The sequence below is a fragment of the Eutrigla gurnardus genome, assembly GCF_963514095.1.
Source record: "Eutrigla gurnardus genome assembly, chromosome: 22".
Lineage (NCBI taxonomy): Eukaryota > Metazoa > Chordata > Actinopteri > Perciformes > Triglidae > Eutrigla > Eutrigla gurnardus.
In genome coordinates, this window is record NC_139933.1 from 9,349,824 (window position 1) to 9,367,040 (window position 17,217).

The 17,217-nt window shown below is 41.1% G+C and overlaps 3 protein-coding genes across 4 annotated transcripts; all 3 read right to left on the minus strand.

The window, feature by feature from the left end:
• Positions 1-5: 5 nt before the first annotated feature.
• psmc5 (proteasome 26S subunit, ATPase 5) lies at positions 6-3,929 on the minus strand. The gene is made up of 12 exons (XM_084040226.1): positions 3,835-3,929; positions 3,050-3,121; positions 2,880-2,949; positions 2,670-2,767; positions 2,531-2,587; positions 2,040-2,270; positions 1,593-1,719; positions 1,298-1,488; positions 712-810; positions 516-626; positions 334-420; positions 6-172 (listed from the first exon to the last, which is right to left on the minus strand). Exons 1-12 carry the CDS (start codon positions 3,856-3,858, stop codon positions 119-121), a joined length of 1,221 nt encoding a protein of 406 aa, XP_083896352.1. The 5' UTR covers positions 3,859-3,929; the 3' UTR covers positions 6-118.
• Positions 3,930-4,317: 388 nt separating this feature from the next.
• On the minus strand, positions 4,318-12,367 carry smarcd2 (SWI/SNF related BAF chromatin remodeling complex subunit D2). Its single transcript, XM_084040326.1, has 13 exons — positions 11,898-12,367; positions 10,833-11,029; positions 9,210-9,252; positions 8,998-9,120; positions 8,488-8,607; positions 7,712-7,807; positions 7,310-7,411; positions 7,048-7,209; positions 6,570-6,667; positions 6,264-6,399; positions 6,026-6,148; positions 5,600-5,701; positions 4,318-5,483 (listed from the first exon to the last, which is right to left on the minus strand). Exons 1-13 carry the CDS (start codon positions 12,036-12,038, stop codon positions 5,430-5,432), a joined length of 1,497 nt encoding a protein of 498 aa, XP_083896452.1. The 5' UTR covers positions 12,039-12,367; the 3' UTR covers positions 4,318-5,429.
• Positions 12,368-13,602: 1,235 nt separating this feature from the next.
• atxn7l3b (ataxin 7 like 3b) lies at positions 13,603-17,038 on the minus strand. Of its 2 annotated transcripts, none has more exons than XM_084039915.1 (9): positions 16,908-17,038; positions 16,314-16,362; positions 16,068-16,191; positions 15,804-15,936; positions 15,424-15,595; positions 15,158-15,258; positions 15,004-15,026; positions 14,827-14,872; positions 13,603-14,581 (listed from the first exon to the last, which is right to left on the minus strand). In XM_084039915.1, exons 3-9 carry the CDS (start codon positions 16,116-16,118, stop codon positions 14,502-14,504), a joined length of 606 nt encoding a protein of 201 aa, XP_083896041.1. In that variant the 5' UTR covers positions 16,119-16,191; positions 16,314-16,362; positions 16,908-17,038; the 3' UTR covers positions 13,603-14,501. The 2 variants fall into 2 exon arrangements, with proteins under 2 accessions (XP_083896041.1, XP_083896042.1); XM_084039916.1 differs by having other exon boundaries at positions 16,068-16,231.
• Positions 17,039-17,217: the final 179 nt, after the last annotated feature.

Here is a 17,217-nt window from a genome sequence, read left to right on the forward strand (position 1 = left end):
ATCCATTATTTGGGGAAACCATTTACTCTAGAATGACAATTATAAACCAAACCATAAAGAAAAAGAAGGAAAATATACATATGTGTTCTCATTGTGTGAAAGACTACACAAGGCCCGTTTACTTCCACAGCTTCTTGATCGACATGTTCTTCTCGCTGTCTTTCTGCATCACCTGGTTAAGAGAACACAAAGAGGTGGGGAATTAGCTTTACTATTCTCAGGACAATGGGATGCTCCATGCAAGTAGGTAGGTAAGAACAGTGGTATGAAAAGGGCTAGGAAACTAAGATAAGTGAGCCAAATGAAACCGAACAAAAGAGTGTTTACACAAACCTTTGCCACAGCCATCTCAAAGTCCTCCTGGGTGACATGAACTCTCCTTTCTCTCAGCGCGTACATCCCCGCCTCAGTGCAAACACCCTAAAAAAAAAAAGAAAGAAATACAGACAACAAAATCAAATGAATGACCTTCATTCAAAGACCCAACTGCTACCACTTAGTGTGTCAATTCTCACCTTGACCTCAGCACCAGAGGCTCCGGGCATCAGCTCTGCAATCTTTCTCAGATTAATGCCACGTGTCAGGTTCATCTTCCTGGAATGGATCTTCAGGATGTCCAGACGGGCCTGATGGTGCAGGATTAAGATATGCTTAGTTGCAAAAAAACCCACAGCATGTATACATTTGTGTATGTGCTGGGTAAGTAACTACCTCTTCATTTGGAGGGGGGAACTCAATCTTCCTGTCGATCCTGCCGGGTCTGAGCAGAGCCGAATCCAGGATGTCAATACGGTTGGTGGCCATAATGACCTGAAAGTGAAATTTAGTCCCAATTAAAAATTGCCATTACACACCACTATAGCCAGTAGAAAAACAAAATCACTATACCATGAGCTTTTCCCATAAAAACAAACATTTCTACAGATTATTCTGAAGATCTTTTTTCTCTTCCAGGCTTCCCACAGATTACAGTTTTGCATGCGAGTCTGTATGCATCATCCTTGGATATTTGAGGTGTGTAAATAAATGGTTTAAAAAAACTAATTTAAGACTTTAACTCCTACTGTGAAACATTGAGGGATGCACTGATCAAGTACTTAAATGTGGGTACTTGCTGATGCCAAAAATTGATACGCGTACTAATATCTATATAAAGTTTGAACAATGATGTTAGAATTGTAATGCATGTTAGAAAACATGTTTTATGTTATCAAATTTCTGACTAAAAGACTACACACACACAACTCGATGCGGTTGCTGATAGACGAGCACTGGTCAAACTTAAAGCTTATTTCACCTTGATATTCTTGGTGGCTTCAAAGCCGTCCAGCTGATTGAGCAGCTCCAGCATTGTCCTCTGAACCTCACTGTCACCACCTGAACCGCCCTCCAAGCGAGACGACCCGATGGAGTCTATTTCGTCCATGAAGATGATGGAAGGAGCATGTTCTCTGGCCATGACAAAGAGCTCACGCACCATACGGGCACCTGGCACAAGAGAGAGATAATCCAAGGTTATACAACCAGATGTTTTTGGAACGAATATTAATTTAATAAATGTATTTATTTTAAAAAGAGACTGAGGAGCTCACCCTCTCCAATGAACTTCTGGACCAACTCTGAGCCGGACACCCTGATGAAGGTACAGTCAGTGTGGTGGGCCACAGCTCTGGCCAGCAGGGTCTTTCCTGTACCTGGGGGACCGTACAGCAGCACGCCCTGCACACATCAAGGAAAAAGCAGAAATCAGTGTCAGACAATTAATCTGAAACCATTTGCCTCAATGCAAACCAACTATATACAGGATGGTTTTAAACACTTTAAGAAAGGCCATGGTTTGCATCCTAGTGTCACAATCTAATCGACATGGCAGAAACGTCTTGACATTTATGGAGCATACTTTTGAATTTGGACCAGAGTAGATTCTCTGACATTCTTACAACGGAGGCAAAAAAAAGAGCAATGTCCCCTTTAACAATCAGTTCTATTTCTAAAAGAAAAACAATTATGCAGCATCTGCTCTCTCGTCAATCACTCACCTTCGGCTGTGCGATGCCTAAAGCCTCAAACAGCTCCGGGTGCTTGACGGGCAGCTCAATCACTTCCTTGATCTCCTTGATCTGCTTATCTAAGCCACCAATCATTTCATAGGTGGAGTCCGGCACCTTTTCCACCATCATAAGGGATACCAGAGGGTCCACCTTGTTGGGCAGGATCTTGTGCAGGGTGTAACTGTCGTTACGCAGAGCTACGCGGCAATTGGGAGTCACCTGATGCAGAAATGACAAAGGGTTTGATAGAATACTTGAGGTTTAATGTTTGCTGACATCCTCTTTAATAATAATGACTGAGAGCACCAGGAAGCATATATGACTTGATTGACTGGCTATTCAGTGTTGTGTTTTGGTGGCTAGATACAAGTGACATGTTTGTTTTTCAGGTTTTGTTATTGTAAAAATAACAGTGGGGAAACTATTCAAATACTCCATCAAGCAACCATCATTACGATGACAACAACTATAATACTTACATCATTGATGTCGATGTTCTTGTCCACATCCACGACAAACTTCCCTTCTGGATGAACCTGAAAATGAAGATGGGGCATGTTATTAAACTGTCAACTAGTACTCAAAATAGATGGTACAAAGTACAAGAACACAACAAACCTTGACCAGCACTTTCTTTTTGTCCATGACCCTAACCACTTCCCCTACGTAGGACCCCTGCTCCTGTAGTAACTGCAGCTCCTCCCGAAGGAGACGTACTGAGAGACAAAAAGTAGTACTTCAATAATATAGTTACCCCACGGTGACACTTCTCATACAGCTTTGTGTGACAGAATTAAATAACATTTAAAAATATGAAGGACAGTGTACCTTTGGCGTTGAGCTCATTTCTCTGCGCCTGCAGACGTCGGAGATTCTGGCTCTTGTCATTGACTGTCAGCTGATTAGAAAACAGCAGTTAAGGAATGACAGGCAAGCAGCTGTTTTGCATTTTAAGTCATATTAGCGGCTGAAAGTTTGCAGATATCATATTTTCTTACCTGTAACTCTTCTATCTTAGACAAGTAATACTGCCGGAGACCCGAGCCACCTTTACTCTCCCCCATCTCCATCTATAAATGAAAATAACCACGCTTTAATTTATTTGAACATCGTTTTCACTTCGCTGTTAATGTGTTTGGTCTGTAAAATGTAAAAACAAAATGCGAAAAAAAGCCCATTAATAGAACCTTAAGATATCTAATTTAGAATATGAAAACTACAAAACGTAGCAAAGGCAGGTTAGTAGTGATACGCGCTAAGTGCAACAGTACAATGATAAAAGTGTGTGGAAAATTAGCTAAACCTGGAAGGTAGTTTTAAATTGCTGAGTAACATTGGGCTAGCTAACGGTAGTGTTAGCTAGCTCGCGTTGAGGGGTTAGACAAGGAAGCCTAGCTAACGCTTAGTGACAATTGACATGTTAGCTACTTTGATTTAGCATGCGATGTATATTCTAAACGTAACAACACTCTTGCCGATTGTTGCTGTCGGTCATTCAAAGTAGCTAGCTCAAACTAGCTATACCTAAAATTGACAGCGAGCCTCAGTTAGTCAGTTATGCTAGCTAGGTTAGCTACAATGAGACAGCAAACCGGCAGCATACAAACGTACACTTTTATGCTTTGAATGAAAAAACATTTCACTATTTACGGCAAAGTTTCACGACGATGTCTCCTCGCAACCAGTTTAAGATAACTATTCGACTCAAAGCATAAGCGTGACGTCTCTTTGGTGATATATTCACAATAAAATCAACAAAACGGCAAAAAAAAAATACACCTACATGATCAGCACCGTCCACCTCCATCTTGGAATTTTCTGCTTCCGCTTGAGGAGACGCGTATTTCCGGAATATTTCTTCTTCATGGTATTATTAAAACAAATGGGCACGTTGCCACCTACTGACGTTCCCAAGAAGTACACATTATTTTTTCAGCCCAGCCTGTTAGGGCTTTCGCTCCTACTTGCTTTGCTGCTATCACATTTGAATAGTTTTTAACTAACATAGTTATATAATTGAGTTTCAAAACTTAATTTAGTCCAACAGGCACATGTAACATTTTCACCTTACAGGCGGAGACACAGCTCATTGGAGCGTAGGTCGTATTTGGGACGGCCGTTATTTGAGGAGGGATGTACCTGTATGAGACAGGTAAGACCAGCCATACCTGTTGAAACTGCTGCCCAGAGGCACCTGAGGTCTTAGACCCGCCCCAACATGCACACTCACGGCCCAGCTTCTATGTCATGAAATAACACACACACATGTATTTAAGTATATTTATTTAAAAAAAATGTATAAAAGATAAAGGCCATTGAGTGATACACAACATGCGACAGTTTGGAAGGCTGTACAAAAATATCTGTAAACAACATTTCTCAAGTTATAAGTGACTTCTTCACAAAGCATAATTTGGCACAGGTATACCTTATATACTTGACATGTTTGAAGAAATCCAGGAAACCCTCTCATAAAAAAACATGACAAAATAGCATTTCAACAAAAATCTAACCCAAGAAACTATAAACCGTACACAACAAACGGGTGTATAGTTCAGTTGACACACTAGAACTGTCTTCCTATTTTATTATACATTTAAACTTATGTAGGTAGGTAGGTATGGATCTTCCAGGAAGAACCCTGCAATCCAAAGAGCCTGCCATAGTTCCTATTCCTGGCATTAAAACATTAACCCCACCAACCCCAATAACAAACAAAAAGAGCATGTAAACATCCAAGAAGTACAAAAAAGAGCTGCTGAATTACACCTTAACAGAGCGGCCACCAATAGACACCAAGAGCTTAATCAAACTTTCTTACAAAGCAAAGAAGTCTTTCACTTCCAATTATCGACTCACCAATATATATATATAAAAAAAATGCAACATATATTTTTGAAATTAATATATATACATATATATATATTTCTGGTGTAAAATGTTTTCGGTATGGATATATTTCACAACGACTCCTTTTTCAATTATATGGCTTTCAAAAGTGAAGGTAAACCGACACCCGTTTCAAAATACAACACAATGTGATGATAAAAAACCTATACAGCACCAATGCTTAAAATGATTTAAGCATATTGTACCATAAACAAAACATACTGCAAAACAAGGCAAATATTCCTTGAACAGGCTCAAAATAATAATGCAAGAAAACATATGATCCGGGACATGTTGATCACTTTGGTCCCATATAATGTGCTGATTTTACAACTATTATATTGTATGTATCATACCACGTCAACGAGGATGGCTTTGTGAACATTTAAACTGCAACATTAACTAATTTATTTCCAAGTAAATTTCCATTTTTATTGAGTATCCATTAACATTTGATGAATAATCTTCAACCGGCAGTGGGATATGTCTTTAGGTGAGTCGGATACCCAACACCTGCTCCAACTCTTGTCTTCTCTGCTGCAACTGAAACAAACAAGGATCATGTTAGTGCACATTAAAACAATAATCTACATCTCAAATATAACACCCATCAAACATGTACATTGTTAAGTAGTGAATGAGGCTATGTAATTCTTTACTTTGGAGTAAACGTATCTGCCCACTGCCTCCGGTACCCAGGGCGCTTCGTAGAACTCAGTCCTCCTCTCCTCCTCTGGGTTTCCAGTCACATCAGTCATTAACTGACCAAAAAAAAAAAGAAAAGAGAATTTAACATTGAAAACGAGGAACCACAAACTCACAAACAGAATACTTAGGCAGTCAAGGCGTCAAAGTAGCTCTATTTAATTTGAGCACAACAAGTTGCAAAGTTCTGTTGTTTTTGCTTCCATCTGACTATTAAAGCTCTGTTGTAAAATGTTTATCTATTCCATGTGTTTCGTCACATATTATGTGATCTGTCAGCTGTTAATTTGCAGAGGTGAGCTGGCCACATAATCCCCATCACATACAAAATAGTTTCAAGTATGTTTTCATGCACATAAGTTACAATAGATAATGTTTACCTTCAGATCTCTGCACTGAGACTTGAGCCAGTCTTGGATGAAGTCCTGTGGTTTATTGCTGAAGCTCAGCATGAAGTCTCTTTCGGTCTTCAGCTGATTGATGTACTCAATCGTCTCATGAATCTGCAGTGAACACAACCAGCACAATAATAAATGAGCGAACCAAAAAGTTATCTGTTGATATTCTCCTAAAAGTCAGCAAGATGCAGATCATCTGTGACTGAGTGGCAGGCCCCACCTTTATCTCCAGGGCAGCAATTTCCTGTTGGTTGGTTGTAGAGGACAGGAAGCTGTTCATTTGGCCCTTCAGCGGGTCATCCACCTCCACGTCAATGTCATAGCATGCAGTCTTCTTCTGGTCTGTGGGGTCCACGCTGCGCATACAGCAAAACAGAATTCAAGCAAAGAGTGATGTCGATGCAAACATGTAAGAGCAACGTTCTCGATTAATGAATGAGATCCTGAGAACACTGGCGATTCAACACTCCCACACGTTACGCATGCACAAACACAAAAAGAGAGATCATGATCCACACCCTCCTACCTAATGATGTGATTGATAATAATGGGGTCAGGGTGCTGCAGCAGGCCGGCCAGTTTCATGGGAATCTCGGAGAACCTCATGCGAGGGCAGCCAAAGATCTGAACAGATGCGGTTATAAAACAGAGCAGTTTTGACACGATGAAGGTGAAGTTTTGTTATGATTTTGTCTCCTCACATAAAACAAAACAATATAATACATGTGTATTAGTTGAACATCACACAATGCAGCTGAACTACAAATTATCAATGTGATGACAAATTAGGAATAAATCTATTCTTGAAATTAATAATAATCATACTATTATTACAATTCTGACAGATGGTTTAAATCATGGTACTTCTTTCTATTAACTGTACAAATGACGAGTTTGAAGGGGGAAAAACCCTCAACATTTGCAAGGCTCTGCACACTTGATATACTGCAAATGAGTCTGAAAGTATTTTCAAATGTCAAAGCAACTAAGAACCACTCCGTTACCTGTCTGAAATAGCGGTTGCAGTTGATGTACTCCTTCTCATGGCAGTCCTGCAGCTTGTTGTTCTTGATGTAAAGCCAGAGAGCTTGCATGATGCTGGCCCGCGTCTGCGTGTGCACGCCCAGCAGACGAGCCAACCGTGGGTCCAGTTTGTACTGAGGGGGCTGAAAAAAAGCGAAGAAAGTGTGGGTTAAAAAGGGAACCAAGTGGTACCGTCCAGGCATACGGTTGTTATAGAGATGGTAAAGAGAGGGCGGGTGGTACCTGGTGGTCCAGCATGAGCAGGAGGGTGCATTTAACATTCACGTCCCCAGGCCTTTTGACCTGAAAGCCATCCGTCTCCTGAGTGGTGGGCATTCTGTGCCACTGAAGGATGAAATAAAAAGATCAGACTCTACTCATTGACTTCAATTACAGCTAAAGCTAAATCTGAAATATGTTAACAAAATAAAAAAAATACAGATGGTGGATTCATGCAAGCAAATGCTGCCAAGACAATACTGGTACCAATTACTACCAGCCTGATATTTATATATTTATTCATAAAAACATAGTGGGGTATCTTTCAAGAGCCCTTAATAGAAAAAAGGATCGCTTCCAAAAGTTTTAGTGATTCCAGCCGAACTCTGTTTGGTTGCATCAAATGCCTTGAAAATGATGTCATACCTCCACCAAGTGGTTGTCGGGTCCATAGAGCTCCTTATCGAGCTCAATCACCAGGCTTTTGAAGAAAGATGAGAACTTCCTCTTCTGCTTGCCAGGCTAGAAACAAAAAAAAGTGCAAGTGTGAAGAGACACTTTGGTTATCTATCTATATCTTCTTCTTGTGCCGAGTCAGGCTGTTGCAGACCACATTGTTCCGCTCTCACCACATTGGGGGTGGCAAAGCACAAAACTGTAGACAACTAGAAAAAGCTGTTGCACCCCCACTCCCTGCGAAGCCCTGTTAAAGCCTGTTTGCACAACGTGACCCCTTTCACTCCTTCCCTCACATCCCTTTTCTTTTTTTTTCTGTTACTTCATGCAAAACTCCTACGCATGCCTAAACCAAATGGGCCAGAGGAGAAAAAAAAAATTAACTGGGAAAGAAAATCCTCCTTCATGTGGCCCCATATGACACAATGAGTTGCGCTGGAATTGATGGAGGGAGGGGAGGCTTGTCAGCTCACGGTATGTAACGGCCAGTGGTTTCAATTCCTTGTTTCAAGAGAGAACATGAGCTTGCGTGAGTGTGTGGAAGGCGTAGTGGGGTGGATAGGGGAGAGCTGTAAACACACATCTGGTTGCGTGGTCCGAAGCCAAAGACACAGACAGAGCAGAGCTAAATGACTGACGTTCTCAGGAACAACAATAACACGGACTGAAATACTTGGAGTAAGACCACGCTGGGATAATGGCGAAACAGTGCAAGGCTATTCAAATGAAGAAAGTCGTCCACGTACTTCCTCCAGAAGCTTTCCCTCCACTCTCAGTTCCCAGGAGGAGATCTTCTCTGCCTCCTCGCCCTCCGGCTTGCTGGGGGTGTACGTGTTGGATATGTAGATCCTGAGCTTCCGTTTTTGCTGTGTCATAGAGTTGAACAAGCAGAAATATCAATAACTCCAGGCAAAATGGTTTCTCAAACACAAATGAACCATGATAACCTTGAATAAGTATCATGATAATTGGAAATTGGGACTCTTTACACAACATGGGAATCAGTTTAAAGTTATATTTCCTAAGGAAGTTATGAAATCATACATTTTTGTATTTAAAGCCTGTAATTCTCTCCCTATACTGTCAGTTTTTCCCTCTGAGTTCAGATTGCCTACTGTCCTAAACACAAGGGATTCACAAGTATTAACATAACATTAAATTTGTGATTAGGTGGCGCTTCTTGAAGCCTGAACATTATCTAAAAATACCCTTTTCATTAACTTAAAATCTGACAATGCACCAACGTGAAGAGGTACCATAATGGGCTTCTTAATGGCTTCCTGAATCTCCATACGCTTTCGCGCAATGGTCTGATCCAGTTTCCTCTCAAACGCCAAGAGATCCATGTAGGCCTGGGACTCTGGGACCAGGTCTCGGATCTGAGGAGCCAAAAGCACAGCGTGAACAGAGAAGAGAATACAAACTTAATCCATCTAAAGTGTGATTAAGGGGTTGAAACTTTTCTTACCCTCTGTGGGAGAACCTTGTCGGCCATCTTACGTCTTTTTGCCCTAAAAATGACACAAAAAAAGATTATAAACAAATTATTTACTATGTTCTTTTTTTGCTAAATAAATAAACAAACACCAACACATGAATCAACCACTGAACTACATTCTCTCTCTAAATATAGACTATCCAGAGGCTAAGGATATGACTTAGTCAAACAAGGACATACTGTACTATGTTAGCAATGTTGTCATCATTTAGCATTTGCCCTTTTAAAAGAACGGCCCGTGTTAACCAATTTGCAAGGAACTGCCACAAGATCAACAGAAAGACCTCATTCACTCCATGCGATGATCAATCATTTGTGAAAACTTCATAGCGCAATAACAAAATCTTTTCATTAACTCCACGCCAATGAGCACCTTGGGCTCTGACGCATCATCATCATCATCACCACTGACTTCATAAAAGCGGTTTTTGTTCTTTTTAATTAAATGACACAGTTCCCCCTCATTACGACTAAATTGAATTGCCAAGCTCTTTACTGAGAATTTAGATGGTTGCTTCTGGCACCGAGGTACGCAGATCCTACAACACTGGGGATGTTATTATCAGATAACGCTTTAAAGACAAGAGGCTCGTTGTGGATGGAACCACATCAGTGATGGCCACATTGATGAGCGTGGTGCCACTGAGCAGTTTGAAGTCAAAAATAACCGCGTGTGCTGCGTTGAAAGCAAAGGCCAGTCATGAGATACTCCTATCCTCGTGTCTGCGTGATGTGTCCCTTCACCAACAGAGCGCAGAGACAAAAACACATCCTGGATGTATAGCGGTGTTGTTAAGGAGCCACAACCGACAAAATTAGCCGCTTAATATTTATGGATATATGCTTTCTGTGGTTTTATGTGAGAAATATATATTAACAATGACAAGATTACATTTTTGGTTTTTCCATTAACTATAACTTGCATATAACTTGCGTACATAAACTTGGCTGAGGAAAACTTCACTAGGAAGGTCCTGAAAGTAATGTTGTTTTCTAGAATCTGTGTAGTCAATAAGGAAGAAAAGCACATTCCTCTTTCAGAAGTCATGATACTTCTGAAAACTTTTCTGGTATCATTACATCATAAAAAGCCACAAAAAAAAACAATATTCTGAAGAAATCTAACTGTCTTTCCACCCGTGTTTTTTTCAGCCAGTCACAGTCAGAAAATAGTTATGAATCTCTATGTTTTGAAAAAAAGAGTTGCCTACATGGTGGAGGAAATGCATGAATAAGTTTATGGGTTTTCAAAGTGCAAGGAGGTTGGGGTTTATTAATTGTTAAGTTGTTGACTTGTTGAGTCAATCAATTTGTTAGTAAAATCTTAATAAATTAAGTAATTTAATAATTCAAATGTAATTATTATTATAAAAGTATAGTTTTGCTGATTTCCTCCACTTTAAAATCATCATAAAATGAATTTATTGATTTTGGACTGCCTTCTAGACAAAACAATTAGAAATTCATTCATAGGTTCAATGACGATGTTGCCTGTTTGGTCGCAGGCTTTTCTTGATCAATCAACCTTGGCATTATTCCCCTCACTCTCTTCTGCTTCTCACACACAAACACTCTCACTTCTCCACAGTTTACCCTCGTCTAAGGCCTCCCGGTGCCTCTTGCTGCTGCTGTTGATGCAGATGAAGGAACCGCTTCCTCGAAGCATCCATGCTTGGAGGCCCCATGCCTTGCCGCATGGGCATGTTCCCGCTGCCATAAGAAGGACCAGGCAGCTGACTTCCCATTGACCCCATGGGGCCCCCGACTCTGTTGGATGGCATCCCTGGGCGCTAAAGACAAAAAGGGAAGGTGAAGTTATGATTTGGGGTATTTTCAAGTACTGAAAATATGAGAGCTTTATCGTACTAACTACTTTCCTTTGAAATGAATTTGTAGTTATTAAAATAATGTGGATGCCTTAGTTATATTTTCTTGCTGAAGTACTTTTTTAAAAAGAAGGGTTTATGCTCCCACTGTGATGATTTTGATACCTGATTGAAAGAATAATTAGATGGAGGATAGAAAATAGTGTTTCCATTATGGTACATTGTGCGTGACTTTGGTAGTTTTAACTGGGTAGTTAAAAGGTGTATCTTGTATAAATATCGTGTACGTCTGTGTGTTTATAATGGCCATTTTACATTTTTATTTTGCTATACAATTCAATTATAATCTGACATAAATTTAATTAATTTATCTCCTCTTTAACATTAAAAAAAATGTATATCTGAACCTGTATGGCTCTAACAAACCAGACCCCACAACGCTGCACATGGTGGTAAACTGACAGGAGCCACGTGATCCTCTCTATTGCACATGTACAAATCCTTTATTTGTTACACTAATGATAACTCATCAAACATAATTAAGGTAGACATTACACTCTTATTTGATGGTGGCAGTAAGGAACTACATGGTCTATTCAAACGCGGAAGTAGTGTCCACACCTTGGTAGTTAAAACAGTAGCTAGCGTTAGTTAGTACAGTTACAGGTTGTTCTTTCTTTGATGTCAGGTGACTGACATAAAGAGTTTTTTCTCCATCCAAACTTAGGACTGTGTGTACTCTTAAAAGCAACAGCACAGCAACATTAACTTCACAGATAACGCCCACATTTACCAAGTTTTCCACAAGAAGACCGTCATCATAAAAACCAACCTGGGGGTACTGGGGGACGTTATTCATGCTCCGGGAGTATCCCGCCGGAGGTTGGGGCATACCCGGCATCCGCATACCCGCAGCGTGCCCGACGTTCATGGGGTTCACGTTCATCGGATTGAATCCTCCTCTTGATGCCATCTTCCAGACTCCACAAGTGTTTGAAAAGTGGTGGAAACTTCTGACCAAAAACCTCGGTCCGAAAGCGAGTCGAGAGCAAGCGGGTAAACGAACGCACGCGAGTTCAAGTCCGGAAGTAGCGAGAGTTACTTTTAACGAGGTTTGTGGTTTGACAGCAAGCACACTGTCAACAAAAAGCTAGCTGCTGTTAGCCCGTTTCCGACCGTTTCGAGTTCCGGGATTTGCTTCTGCCTACAACTGCTCGTTTTCTGGAACAGCGAGTTGTGGCTGTTCTGTTGGCTGTCACCTCCTCCCCCCCCTTGTTCTGACGTCTCAACTTCGCGAAACAGCCGTTATTTCACTTTGAGGCTGAAGTTACTGCGAGAACCGGAGTGTCTCTAAAGGAATACTCATATAAGTGTTCTTGTTGTAACTGCCTTCCCACATACCCACGTACACGCACACACACACACACACACACACACACACACACACACACACACACACACACACACACACACACACACACACAGCGCGCACACACGAATGCTGCCTTCACGGATATCGGATATTCTGAAGTTGCACATTTCCGCGGGGATTCATGTTTAATTACCCTCGCCCAAACTAACGTTTCATTGTGTTTGATTAGAAAATGTAAAGCCTGTATTTGCAATGGACTAAGATGTGACTTATTGGCATCCATCCCCCTCATTTTGCCATTATGCCACTTTGTTTCTCCCTCAAAACTCCTCAAAAACATAAGCCTACCTGTCAGATCTTAGTATGGGTTAATAGACACCACCTGAGTGCATGGTGAATGAACTGACCTCAGTGCCTACAGCAGACTGTGCATGATGACACCTTCATTCCTTACACAGAAACCAACCAGCATTCCAGCGCTGGGATAAGCTTCTCTCATTACAGAGCATTTGGGTCCCTTTTTTAACTTCCAACACACTTTTGCTCAAAACAATGAATGATATATTAATTTCTTATATGATAACTGATGGTATTACATATTACATTATTGTAATAATTATATTATTTGATTTGCATGATGCACCATTGTGTAATGTTTCACTTACATTTGCATTTTCACTACTGTAGCTTAAACTATAATAATAATAATAATAATAATAATAATAATAATAATAATCAATGTATTTGTTGATCTTATTTGATGTCAATGATTTAGTCCACCAACTCACAAATGTATCAAACCTCAGATGTCCGAGGTTAGGAAGAGCACCTAAAGGCAGCATGACGGGCTCCCCTGGCAGTTTTCAGTTCTGGGAACTCGATGCAGAAACCTTTAGTTTTATTAAAATCTCCAACAGTGTGACCTTTTGCGTGAACTATGTCTCAGTTTCCCAAGAATAAGATCTACGACAGCGCATCACTCAGAAAAAGAAAGAAAAAGTTCACAAAGCAACATGTAATGTCTCATATAATGAGCTTGTTAAAATAATCAAAACTGGAACATCTTTCCTCATTTGATCGACAGCGTCCCCTGTTGGCCATTTGGTACTTGAGCAAGGTTACCATCAAAACGCACATTCAGTTCCAAGTTACCACGAGACGTAACGACAGGTAACAAATCATTTATTATGCTAGACAGATGAAACAAACTGAGCCATGATAGCAGCAATTCAACTATTGGAATATTTACACTATCACATCACACCAAAGATATATGTAACCCTTTACAATGTAAACACATGATACAAAGACATTTTTGAATGCTAGAAAACAAGCAGACCTATCCACCAAAAAAAAAAAAAAAATTAAACAAACCTGCTCTCCAGTAAATACCTGCTTGTACAATTAAGGGTAATTTACTGATTTTTTTTTTTTTTAAACCTAGTTTCCACAGGTGAATAACAAAGTGAGAGTTCTCGCTCCATCACTGTATTGTGATTCAACTGGAGAACTATGAGCATGACAGAGAAATGTGAAAATAAAAGACAAACCATTAGGAATGATTGTCTTTATCATTATTTTTCAAAGAATGAGATTTTTTAAAAAAAGGTGAGGAAATAGAAGTACACCTAATCATTTCTGTATTTAAAACAAACAACATACTGTATGTGCACACGTTGAGCTGCCTCTGCTCGGCTGCTGAATGAACGACACCAGAATCTACCTCTGTGCAGTGAAATCCTACATGGTGATATTCATTATATTGGACTCCAGCAAAGACAAAAATTAACTAAAATGGAAAGAAGAGATGAGTGTTGGTACAATGATTTTGTGAAAAAAAAAAAAAAAAATCTGTCAAGTATACAGTGGGAGGTCTGGACTGCTTCTGCAGAGCAGCAAACACCATGTGTGTCACCAATAACATGGACGTCCATTGATTTCACAACATAAAGAACTGAGGGTGAAGTGGTACTGGTCTTCCCGTTTGTGTGTGTGTGTTTGTGCGTGTTTGTGTGTACGTGCACGCACAATGGTAAGAGAATGTGTGTTGGTGGGCCGAGTGCATCATTGAGGGAAGGCCTCGTCTTTCATCAGCATGCGCGGGCTCTCCTGGTTGTCCATGCGGCGTCTCGGACCCATCATGCCTGTGGGATTAACCGGCAGGCTGGATGTCATTCACTCACTCACACAAGATACATACATTCATTGAAATAAGGATTTACTGCATTTCATCATTTCTCTGATTTCTAAGAGACAGATGCTCAATATATTAATATCTTAAAAAAATAACGTTCCAACAATGTGATGGGTTTCCATGAAACTGAACAGTGTATTAAGTGCTGTGTACACAAATTAAAAAGTGCAGAAATCAAGAAGAAGTTTCACTTACTGCTCTTATGCTTGAATGATTTGGATCTTCTGGGTGAGTTTGGATTCTGTGTTGGGATAAGAATACCGAGTAAGTATGATCTGTGTGTTTCCATAAATCAATTAATGACAGGGATAATAAAACAGCGTAATACTAAAATATGGTTATATTAAATAATTTAGAGGGAAATAAAAGTACCTTATCAGATTTCCTTTTCTTGGCTGTAAAAAGAAAGACATTTGTGTCAGATTCAAAAGAAACATTTTGAGTAACTACCATTAGAGTTTATCGTTATTGGAAATCAGCATCCAGCATCACTGAACAGACATCAAATACAGCACGAGAACGTCACCTTTCTTTTCTGCCCCGTAAGACCAGTCGTTGTCATTGACGTCGTCATTATCCTCTTGGTCACTCTCCGACTTGTTGTTGGTGTTGTTACCGGTGACTATTCTGTATAAAAAAAAGAAAAAAGAAAGAGGAACACATTCTAATCTGAAACTATTACGTAAGATTGGTTTTACGTTTTGTGAAATATATGAAAAGGGACTATACGTTGTTCGAAGCAGGAGGCTGAGGTGCCACAAAGTACACAAAGCTGCCATTTGACTCTCCTACCTGCGGTTGGCTATGCGACTGCTGTTGCGTCCCATCCCCAGGCATTTCTCCAGATGCGGGGCAAAGCGTGAGGCAGCGATGCTCCGGCTGCAGTTGGGACACACACACTCTTTGTTCTTCCACTGGTTGTACACCTGGCCGAACACATCCAATCCCGGCTGGTCCACGATTTCTGGGAAATTCAAAGCAAGCGATAAACGGCTCTGCTGCGGGAGTCCTTGAATTACACACATTCTGTTGATTTACAGAGAGATGTAATTGCCTCCTTTGTCCTTGGCCTTCGTTATTATCTAGTGTCATATATTCATTCAGTTTTTCTTCAATCAAGAAACATGGCACCTTTATGTCACTATAGGGAACCAGTACAACCAGGTGCTCACCAAAGTCCCTCATGCTTTCTTGGTCCGTGTCATCCAGGAAGAAATAGCCCTGCTTGACGGCCCGGTGGACCTCGAAGCAAAGACCCAGGCATGCATCCTCCACCAGGTCAGACAGGATGTCCTGAGCTAGTCCCTGGCAGGGAAGGGCCGGGGAAACAAGAGACACGAGTCAGACCGCCTCTCTCTCTCTGTATCCTGCAGTGTATGTAATGTGCATTTCCAAGACTGCTTCAGCAAACTGTCACACTGTGGGCCTACTTTTACCTCCAGCTTGCTGTTGTCCAGGCTGGACATTGAAACCTCCTCCATTTTCATTTGCCAGAACTACCAGATGAGCCGACACTGCTGTGGTCATGCTGTAGCGCAGCAAGCATTGGCCAGAACAAGGCTGCAGCGGGGAGGGGAATGACACACAGTGGTTTTAAATCCTGTTTAAAAAAAAAAAAAAAAAAAAAAAAAATCAAGTGCGTGTTCAACATTTGACGCCTTGGATGTGATGCAGCTACTTACAACTGCACGTTGAAACACCGCCGGGGACCCACTTTCCCACGTTTATAGCCTGCGAATAAACACAAAGAAGAGAACTTAGCAGTTGGGTGTCGAAGCGATGCAACGTCTCAACGGACAGACAAACGTGACGATAGCTGGGTTTGAACGCAACACCCCGCTGGTTCTAATGAAGGTAGCTTAGCCAAAAAAAAAAAAACCCTGCCGAGGAAAACAAAGAGCGTGGCTATGAATAGGCTGGAGGAATTGAACATACCAAGGAAGGTTAACGCTACGAGAGGCGGTATCCTCCGGGTCAACGGCGGATACGAGCTAAACGTGTCAAACGTATCGGACGAGACGGAGCGAACAGGAACAATGTAACACGTTTGTGAGTGACTGAACGGTTTTTCGGCTGTTGGAAGAATTAGATTTGAGCAGTGCGAGGCTCGTCCTCGAACCCAACACCGCTGCTGCACTGCGGCGGTTCGCCTCTCAAGTCCCCGGAAGAACCCCCGAACGACTCCCAACGACGCCAGTACCCCTAAATATAACCCACATCTACGAGGAACCCCGCCGAACGACGGTCGTTCGATTGAGCAAATCGTGTTTATTTACCTATTTCGGCAGGCATCCATCTTTACATCACGGAGATCAGACAGTAGCAATCGATCGCTACACGAGTTTTCCCACCGAGCGCTTCCTTTGCAGCACTGCCGGGGCTTTTCCCTCAGTCAACCCCAATGTGAATGTATTCATCATCCAGGCCAGCATGTGACTGCGTTACCCTGTGCGATTTAGGGGTTAAATCGGCCTTTTGTTCGGCTTTGTAGTAGTCATATAAACCATTGTTTTTTTGTGTTTAAAACCCTGGTCTGGATTGTGCAATGTTACTTCGTCACTGCATCAGGCAATCCGAGATGAATCA

Bases quoted from the DNA above. Each gene is read 5' to 3' on its own strand.
- psmc5 (XM_084040226.1), bottom strand. From the start codon at position 3,858: ATGGAGGTGGACGGTGCTGATCAT. The intron at 2,768-2,879 runs GTACACTGTCCT...TTTGTCTCTCAG, and splicing joins AAATGAGCTCAACGCCAAAG to TACGTCTCCTTCGGGAGGAG. The intron at 627-711 runs GTAGTTACTTAC...CTGCACCATCAG, and splicing joins TCCCCCCTCCAAATGAAGAG to GCCCGTCTGGACATCCTGAA.
- smarcd2 (XM_084040326.1), bottom strand. From the start codon at position 12,038: ATGGCATCAAGAGGAGGATTCAATCCGATGAACGTGAACCCCATGAAC. The intron at 7,210-7,309 runs GTACCACCCGCC...GCTTTTTTTCAG, and splicing joins TGCTCATGCTGGACCACCAG to CCCCCTCAGTACAAACTGGA. The intron at 6,149-6,263 runs GTGGGGCCTGCC...TGTTCACTGCAG, and splicing joins TTGCTGCCCTGGAGATAAAG to ATTCATGAGACGATTGAGTA.
- atxn7l3b (XM_084039915.1), bottom strand. From the start codon at position 16,118: ATGAAAATGGAGGAGGTTTCAATGTCCAGCCTGGACAACAGCAAGCTG. The intron at 15,596-15,803 runs GTGAGCACCTGG...TGAATTTCCCAG, and splicing joins AGAAAGCATGAGGGACTTTG to AAATCGTGGACCAGCCGGGA. The intron at 15,259-15,423 runs GTAGGAGAGTCA...TTTTTTATACAG, and splicing joins AGTCGCATAGCCAACCGCAG to AATAGTCACCGGTAACAACA.